The 9,439-nt window shown below is 41.4% G+C and overlaps 1 protein-coding gene across 2 annotated transcripts; it reads right to left on the reverse strand.

Annotated features, from left to right (window-relative positions):
- Positions 1–5,288: 5,288 nt before the first annotated feature.
- LOC143613704 (fructan 6-exohydrolase-like) lies at positions 5,289–7,415 on the reverse strand. 2 transcript variants are annotated; one of them, XM_077087340.1, is made up of 5 exons: positions 6,532–7,415; positions 6,279–6,437; positions 5,956–6,194; positions 5,630–5,720; positions 5,289–5,523 (listed from the first exon to the last, which is right to left on the reverse strand). In XM_077087340.1, the coding sequence occupies exons 1-5, from the start codon at positions 7,393–7,395 to the stop codon at positions 5,314–5,316; spliced, it is 1,563 nt and encodes a 520-aa protein (XP_076943455.1). In that variant the 5' UTR covers positions 7,396–7,415; the 3' UTR covers positions 5,289–5,313. The 2 variants fall into 2 exon arrangements, with proteins under 2 accessions (XP_076943455.1, XP_076943456.1); XM_077087341.1 differs by lacking the exons at positions 5,289–5,523; positions 5,630–5,720 and adding an exon at positions 5,754–5,786 and having other exon boundaries at positions 5,937–6,194.
- Between the last annotated feature and the right edge of the window lie 2,024 nt (positions 7,416–9,439).

Below are 9,439 nucleotides of genomic sequence, written 5' to 3' on the forward strand. Positions count from 1 at the left end.
TCGTGATTGTGCGGGTAGAACCGTCACTTGCACTTAGTAGGATGGCAGAACTTTACCCTTATCTGACCTGCGTGTAGGTTTCTCATCTTTTGAGGATAAGTTAACCTTTGAACGTGGTTGATAATAGGTGTGAAGTTTTGCTTCCTCTTTCGTGATTGTGCGGGTAGAACCGTCACTTGCACTTAGTAGGATGGCAGAACTTTACCCTTATCTGACCTGCGTGTAGGTTTTTCTCATCTTTTGAGGATAAGTTAACCTTTGAACGTGGTTGATAATAGGTGAGGTTTTGCTTCCTCTTTCGTGATTGTGCGGGTAGAACCGTCACTTGCACTTAGTAGGATGGCAGAACTTTACCCTTATCTGACCTGCGTGTAGGTTTTTCTCATCTTTTGAGGATAAGTTAACCTTTGAACGTGGTTGATAATAGGTGAAGTTTTGCTTCCTCTTTCGTGATTGTGCGGGTAGAACCGTCACTTGCACTTAGTAGGATGGCAGAACTTTACCCTTATCTGACCTGCGTGTAGGTTTTTCTCATCTTTTTAAGAATTTTGTTTTGAACCGTTCGACGCGCGGTTGTCGATAGGTTAGTGTTCATTTTCCTTTCATGATTCATGCGGATAGACCGGCACTTTCATTTAATGGGATGAACTCTTTCAACTGACCTGCGTGAAGGTTTGCCACGTTATTGGGTTCGTGCGGGTAAGACCGCCTTCCCACGCGACGACTTCACGTAATGTGAATGTCGTCACCAGTGTTGGATAGTTTTAACCGTTCGACGCGCGGTTGTTGACAGGTTATTATTCAGTTTCCTTAATGATTCATGCGGATAGACCGGCACTTTCATTTTTGGGTGCTGAACTTTTTCCCCTTCAACTGAGCTGCGTGAAGGTTTGTCACGTTATTGGGTTCGTGCGGGTAGGACCGCCTTCCCATGCAATGACTTCACGTAATTATGCGGTGAAAACCGGCATATTAGTGTTCAGAAAAGTATAAATGTAAAATCATCAGCTTCGATATTCTTAAAGAGAATCATTTCCATTAGAAGTGGCTCTTGGCCTTCTCTTTACAAATTGGAATTGATTACATGCAAACTGTGTAATTGAACTCCCTTCCATGTTGGGATGGGAGTGCCATCGAGCCGATACGCACCTGGTTCGGGATCTCGTTCTTTACGCAGCATGTAGTCTCGATTTTGAAGCTGAAATTGGTTCGTGTTTTCCCCAGCTGGGGTTCTATACGCACTCGCCTGCCTAGCTTTTATTTCGCCACGAGGTGCGCGAGCGTCCCATCTCTGACGAATGTTTCGACCATGTCTTTTACGTCTATGCATTCTTCGGTGTTGTGGCCTTTTGTTCTGTGATAGTCACAGTACTTGCTCCGATCAGCATCGTGACGATGCCGGATTACTGGAGGCTTTGGCCATGGGAGCTCCTCAGTAGCAAATATGTCAGTGACGCTTTTGGTAAGTGGCGTCCACCTGGAGTTCCGGTGCGGCTTTACATTATCCCTTTCACCCAATCGGTGCTGTAAGCCGGATGAGGTGTCAAAGTTTACCCTTGACTGCCAAATGCCTTGCTTCCGTTTTTTGTTCAATCGGGCGGTGAGGACGTTGTCCTCTCTCGTCCTCTGGGTGTAAAGGTTTGTGTTCTGCGGAAGGTCTCTACCCAGTTGCTTCTCCGTTTCCGCATAGCGTTTGGCTGCTGTCATGATGCCATCCCATGTGGATGGCATTCCATCTTTACCCGTTAGGGTGCGGATAAGCTCTGGGTCTTGCGCGCCCTGGATGAAGGCTGCGCGAACAAGATCCTCGCTGATATTGCCCAAACTTAACTTCTTTGAGTTGAAGCGAGTGATGAAGTTTAGCAGAGATTCATCTTCTTCCCGTGTGCATTTGAGGATTGTCCATTGCTCCTCGGTATACTTTCGCTGCTGGCTGAAGTGCTGGCTAAACTTCTGCTGGAAGTCTGCCCAGTCGTAAATGTGGTTAACCGGTAAACGATCGAACCAAGCCCTAGCAGCCCCCACCAGCGTCATTTGGAACATGTAACACCACGTGGGTTCCGTCCAATTGCTAACGGTTGCCCCCGCTATGAACCTGTTCAAATGATCGTCTGGATCAGATATGCCGTCATATGTGCCTATGTTAGGCATTTGTTTAGCACTTTTCGGGGCGATTGCTTCAGCAATGTCCCTTGCAAATTTGGACGTTCCTGCATTTGTAACGTTTGGTCTGAACGTTTTAGAGAAGTCTCGTGGACCTCCATCTATGCTTTTTGGTTTGAAGGCTTGTCCAAAATGCCTTTTCGGTTGGGTTTCCGTTTCTTTACGCTTCCCTTTTGCCTTATGACGAGGGTTCGCGTCGGAGTCGGATTCCTCCGAGTCATCCTCCCAGTATTCGAATTCGTCGGCCTGTTGCACGGAACGCAAGCGTTCGTTCAACTCAGCCTGGAATTCCTTTTGTCGTGCCTCCGCCCATGCCTTGACTTCGTCGAGAGTCTGGCGGGGGAGTCTTCGTTTTTCAAACTGGGTATCGGTGGATCCCAGTAGGCGGTCATTTACTGCACTTGCCCCTGCTTTAGTAAGTGGGGTAGTGTTCGTAAAATTTACTTCACTTGCTCCGGCTTCGGTAGCCGGAGTAGTGTTTGTAAAAACTGTGTTGCCGGTATTCCCCCCAATAGCTGGGGTTGTGGTTACCGGAATTTCTCTAACCATCTTTTGTATAAAGTTTTGAAAAAACTGGAGAAAATTGTAGTTCTAGCTTTATGCACGGATGGCGCCAATGAAGAAACACTAACCGGACCCCGGGCAGATTACTGGTAACCTGGGGGTTGGAGAGATGTTTCCCACGAGGGGTTAGACCCTTGGAAGATGGTTCTTCTGATAACCTGCAAAACAGACACCGTGAGCTCGTCACTGAGAAGGGGGGGGTTCCTCCTTGTGACCACCCTCCGGCGTGAGAATCAGACTAGATTGCTCTTTAAATATAAAAGTATATTAAGAGATTGCTAGAGCAGATATCAGGTATAATATGATGATAATGTAGTAAGATATGATAAGATGAGATGGTCATACCATTTGTGGTATTTATAGCCGAAGGTAGGTTTCCAAAGAGGTATGGCCGGCTGCAACAGTATTCCTGTTCCACCAACAGTAGCCTACGCACGTGCCCTGCTGGTAGTTGGTGGGTAGGTAGCGGCTGATAGTGACCAGGCCTGCTGTATACTATTCCTGTTCCACCAACTGACGGCTACGCACGTGGTATGGCAGTAGTTGGTGAGTAGGCAGCGGCTAATAGTGATACAGTACAGGAGTATGCTGCTCGCCATACTGTATCAGTGAGCTGTCGTATCTCTGATCAGATCTTTCGCCCATACCTCGTCAGGTACAGTAAAAGATCCTTCAGTATACGGACTGGCTTATTTGGGCGGGAGTATTCCCCCTCCCGCCTCTGTGCGGGATTGCTCCCGGCTTGGCTCATCTCTTCAGGTGACACTGAACGAGAGCTAAGTGCTTTGTGCGTGTAGCCATGCTGCGCGGGTGGCCTTCCCTAATGGCTTGTATCCGAGGCTGCGGGGACAGGCGGAGTCCTTCACCATTGGGAGGCATTTCCTGCGGGACCAGCTTGCGTACTGCGCGTAAGGACGTCACGTCTCTGAGCATGGTTGGTCCTGCGGATCCAGTTGGTCTCTGCGCAGACGTCCCTGTTTAAGGTGAGTCTTGCGGGTCCAACTGGGCTCTGCTGGGACCTACCTCTTCAGGCAATTACCGGATATTGTGAGCATTGCAAAACACTTTACCGTGAAACCTGTGTTAATAGCTATCTTAGCCCAAGTCAATATCTCAAAAAGAAACATGATTTTAAGGGAGAATCAAATCAACTATAAGGCCTTTTATGCTTATTGTATTCAAACTTTATGATAAGAATTGTGGTTTCTTTTCCTTAAAATATATTAAATGAATGCAATATGTCCTTCTTTGATAGCTTTTAAAGAGCCCATAGGCTAAAGGCAAAGTCTGGAAATCGACATCCCTAGTAAATGTAGTCATTTTTGCCTTTTAAAGATCTACAACTGTGTTTTGCGTTGATGATCGTTGACCAACACTCATTAGAGGGTGACTAACGGGAGAAGTGTATGCAACCCACTAAGAATGGCAAACAAGTCTGAAACTGACGGGCAAACCGGAAGTTCGAAACATTCAAACATTCAAGACAAGTATTCGAGTTTGGGAATAGTATAAAACTAGTATTAAAACTTATCATGGGTATGAGACGTGTATGATATTAAGTAATGAATCAATTACACAAAACATACACCCTTTTACATGGATCATAATCATATTTTTTTATTGCTTTCAGTTGTCGTTAGGTAATAAAAAAGTTTACTAATATTTAGTTTTATATTTGTAATTTTGTTGGGTAATTAAATTATATAAGAACAAAATAGTAAGAAATATATGTGAAAATCCCAACAAATCACTTTAAACAAACTAACTAGTATATTGATATCCGCAAGTATTGGGTCACGTGTGAGACACAGATTTACAATAGAGTATGGGGCTAGAAGTATCATGCTTTTCCCGTACTCATCTCATTGTGATCCCTCAAATCCATTGTTTGCAATCGGATATGTATCGACGTTGATTAACGTCTAGGATGTTTCGATTCACTTCTCGTGTATCACCAATTTTCTTCTTATTCAGCTCATGTTTGGTCTCGTAGTTGTTACACAACTTAAGTCAAATGTACCTGATCCATAGCAAATGTAATGAGGTTAATCACGATTTACAAACATTGGAACATATATAGTTTGACTTAATTAGTCACTGTCAAACTTAGAGACACAACATGGATCCAACGAGTAACATTGGGTACGGGGGTTTGAACATAAGACCATATATAAGATTAGTATAAAACATGTTACGGGTTTAGAACAAGTATGGTATTAAGTGATGCACATGGGTAATCTCAAACCCATTTTCCTGAACTGTAACCAAATATATAAATATAATCTACAATCTTACACAGTTATAACGTCTACGAATGGTATTTAACAAAATTGATAAGAATCGTTAAAAGTGTACGATAGAATGAGATTTCAAGATGGGTTTATATAGGTGAGTTAAATACAAGTTTTTGGTAACAGACATTCTAACATATAAATTTTAACATCATATGACCATAAACTAGTGTACACGTAAACTCAATGTATGATAATCATGAATAAGTATTCAAATCAAGTAACTAAGTAAGTAGAATAATTGCTTTCAATATGATAAAACAATTCCTTGAATAAGATGCGAGCCATCTTTAAATTATTGATCAGTATACCCAATAGTTTCTTCAACGTTAATGCTTGCTTTCTTCACACTCCAAGCTCTCAGCTCAGAGATCACTACACTTTGTGTTCCGTTGTTAAATGCAAACAAGCGGGCATCATCTCCAATGGCAAGTGTTGGATAAACTCTAGATGTGATGCAAGTCTTTCCTCCTCCTCCGAAGCTCTCAACAATCGAGTGATCTATCTGCATATATCCAAAACAAAACTACATTAGACCATAAATTAATATATATATATATATATATATATATATATATATATGATTAAAATAAAGTTTACCCATTACCCACCAGTGTTCTTAGTGAAATTTCTTGTTGTTGAGGATCAATGTCGACAAATGCTCCGTATGTTGTTTTATCAAGCCCGTTCCTTGTAGAAGACCTGAAATATGTAAGGGGTAATGGACAGGTTAATTAGTCAGCATTTGAGTTATTTAGTGGAGATAATCTTTTTTCACAACCATGAGAACCCGTAAGGAAAAACTCTCAGATCCACCAAAACTAGTGGGACCAGCTTGGATAAGGTGGGACTTCAAGGGGTGAAACAAGAGGATTGATGTGTCATGTGTCACCCCCTTGAAGGTTAAATGGAGATAACTGATTTAAAGAATACTGACCGGCTTTGATCGCTACACATTAGCACAACGTATTGTCCATTATTTTGGAAAACCCTAAAGAAGACTGCAGTTTGTTCGGTCAAGTCATGGGAAGCCAAAGCTAATAATCCAAACGGACCAAATTTGCCTCTCTCTAATGCATCCATTTCACTACAGGTAAGTTGCGGGTCAGTACCACTCGGGTCCAGTTTTTCGGCCTCTTCTAAGTTACTTAGTTTGAATGATATCGTCACGTCAGCCTGTAAATAATAAACATGAAATATATATTTACGATTCTAGAAGAACCATATTCGGAGTTGAACATTTAAGACTTGATGGTTTACCTGCCAAGCAGTAATGCCCTGAATTTCATGTAATGATCCATCTTCTAGATTCTCATTTTGAAAACTAGCTTCGTTTTCATGTAACATTTCAATTTCCTCAATAGGCCATTGCACGAGCTGCTTCTGGTTTTCGTCCAGCCAAATACTCCTTGGAAATGCCTGCATGTTATTAGAAATTCACGATTTCATTAAAAAAATTGTATGACTAGCAAAATGAATTTATAAATAAAAGTGTCGATTAATCTATGATCACCTGAAGACCCGACCATCCTTTAGCAACATCATCTGCTTCAGAATCGGATTCATTCACCCAAGCCATCAAAATCCTTCTGTTTTTCACAGGATCGAAGAAAGATTTGGAAGCGTAGTACTTCCCGTAATCATATCTCAAGGTGCCAAGAGTTAATTCATTTTCAGGAACATAGTTTTCTTTCTCAGGACTGTAATCACCAATCAAGTAGTAGTCTTTTTGATAATCAAACAATCCCACCTTCAACACATGCTTTACTCTAGCGTTCACTACGTAATTTTCTTTTACAGATGTATCAACTCCATTGGTGCTATCAACCGATACCGGAAAGAAATCAGGGCATTCCCATATCCCAGTGCCCACAACTTCATGAAGTGGTGATTCGTGTTTACTCCAATTAACAAAATCCTCAGATCGGTAAAGAAACGCGATTCCCTTCTTATCTTTCTGACTTCCAACAATTATCCTCCATTTCCCGTCTTCTGAAAGCCATGCGGTGGTCGGGTCTCGAAAGTCGTCATGTTGGATCCCTTCAGGGAGGTTTATGACGGGATTGCCGGTGTACTTGACCCATTCTAGGAGATATGGATCTGATAACTTTTTTGGGACCGCGAGGTTTTGGACTTGGCGGTCTTCGGAGTCGATTCCAGTGTATAATATAACAGGTTTGTTTCCTGGGAGGATTGTGGCAGAGCCTGACCAGCAACTGTTGATGTCGAAGGGTTGGGTTGGGGCAATGGCTAGCTCGAGTGGGGTCCAGTTGATCAAGTCAAGTGAAACCGAATGCCCCCAGTACATTTGGTTAGAAAAGAGCGGGCCGAATGGGTTTTGTTGATAAAACAGATGGTAAACTCCATTGTAGTACATTGGTCCTGGATAATAATTAATAAAAAAAGGTTTATCTATTTAGATCTGGTTTTAATTAGCTCCATTGTAGTACAGAATCATGAAATGTTTTGGGAAGACAAGATGAATCATGAACCAGCTGCAACATAACTGAATATCCCCTAAAATGGGACTGATACGTAACCGGTGTCGGTATGCGTGCAATCAGGGCTGGTACAGACGCCTAATCATTGCCGGAATGCACATAACCGACATTAAACACACGTAAGCGATGGTGCGGACGCACGTTTCCTGACCCGTTACGCATAACCAGTTCTTCACAAGTAACTGGCACCAAAATGCACGTAACCGGCATTTAAACACACATAACCTACGCTGCACGCGTAACTGACGCTTAAACGCACGTAACAGGCAATTAAATGCGCGTAACCTACGTCGCGCGCGTAAGCTGTAATAATTTCAAACATACCATTAAAATGCACGTAACCGGAATTTAAACACGCATAAACTACGCTGCACGCGTAACTGACGCTTAAACGCACGTAACTGGCATTTAACACGCATAACCTACGTCGCGCGCATAAGCTGTAATAATTTCAAACATACCATTTTTTTAACCAACCCGGTTTGACCCAAATCGGTTCTAACCCAACTCCTTTCGACCCGAACCCGTCCAGCCCGAACCAAAACAACCTTTTTACGAATCGACCCATTCCGACTCTAATCTATTCTAACCCATGACCTGGGCCCGCCCGACCTACCTGTTTGCCGGTCCAAAAATCAATAATTCTATCATTCTTTGTTTCAATCTCAGATTATTTATAAATGATTTTTTCTTCCTTTTTGTTTTTTGTAGAAATATTCTTCGTCATTAAAAAACAAACTGATTACGTTAAAGTGGCAAGTAAACGGTCAACAATAAGCTAAGAAAATAGTAATTTGTGAACAAAAAAGACAAGTACAGTAATTAACAGCCTAATTTAGTAATTATTCAATAAGCAGAGGAAAGTAGGAAACAAACAGTAATCAACAGCAGGTGGTGAGATGAGAATTACGTACCATTAGGATCTTTACTCATTGAATCATCCATCAATCAATCATGCACCATGTTCATCACAGATCAGTATTTAGAAGAAGAAAAAATAAAGTAAAAACATGGAAGAAAATGATTTAAGTTAATTACATACCGTTCATCCAGTTTTTGGGAGGCTGAAAGTGAAAAGCCGTCCGGTGAGGCTGCTCCGGTGAGGAACCAAGAACTGATTCCGATCGGACATGGTGAACCAGAAATATTATTAGAAATAAAATGGCAGTTGTCCTCATCAAGCTAAGCTGGCTGAGTGTTGCAAGATTAAGATTAAGATTAAGATAAAGATTAAGATTAAAATGAGATGATTAGATTAGAATGATGTTAAATCAATCCCATGTTTTGGTCTGTCTGGTCCACCCAAGTCATACATATAATTATAACAAATTGTTTGTTTTTGTACACTTGTAAAAAATTATATGCTTTTAAGTTTAATATTGCTTGAAATATGTGAAACCATGAATGGGGATTACCTGTTTACTTTATTTTAACCAACATATGTGTATGCATATGAGAGATGACTTGTCATATTCCTATAAAAAAATTAGTGTATGTTATAATATTAGCCTTAATTATAATAATATTTTTGAATTAATAATTGAACTTGAATATAATTAAGAAATAAGCAAGTAAAGAAATATGAGATTTGTTACTTCTACTAGATGCATTTCTTCATCATACACACATGGTATTTATAATACCAAGATAACTGTTCTATATACTATTGGGGGGAGGGGACAAGAGTTAATAATTGGTGACAATAATGAAAATGTGTCATACACAAAAAGTGTCGGTGTTCATAACACTCCCCCTTGGATGACACCTTTTCAAAACTTCAGGGTCTTGAAGTACTGCCTCATTAAACACCTTGCTAAAGAAAAACCCAATGGGAAAAAGCTTTAGCTAAGGGAAAAAGAGTGCAGTATATAGCTCCCCCTCAAATTGCAGGTCGTTACATTGTCCGTACATGGCGCATGC

Source organism: Bidens hawaiensis, unplaced genomic scaffold (genome assembly GCF_021521415.1).
Source record: "Bidens hawaiensis isolate Kalapana, Puna unplaced genomic scaffold, B.hawaiensis_p1.1 tig00038053_1, whole genome shotgun sequence".
Lineage (NCBI taxonomy): Eukaryota > Viridiplantae > Streptophyta > Magnoliopsida > Asterales > Asteraceae > Bidens > Bidens hawaiensis.

What these genes read in the sequence shown, in the direction of transcription:
- LOC143613704 (XM_077087340.1), bottom strand. Translation starts at nt 7,395, where the DNA reads ATGTACTACAATGGAGTTTACCATCTGTTTTATCAACAAAACCCATTC. An exon ending in AAGGATGGTCGGGTCTTCAG is followed by an intron (nt 6,438 to 6,531) that starts GTGATCATAGAT and finishes AATAACATGCAG; the next exon opens with GCATTTCCAAGGAGTATTTG. An exon ending in AGGGCATTACTGCTTGGCAG is followed by an intron (nt 6,195 to 6,278) that starts GTAAACCATCAA and finishes TATTATTTACAG; the next exon opens with GCTGACGTGACGATATCATT.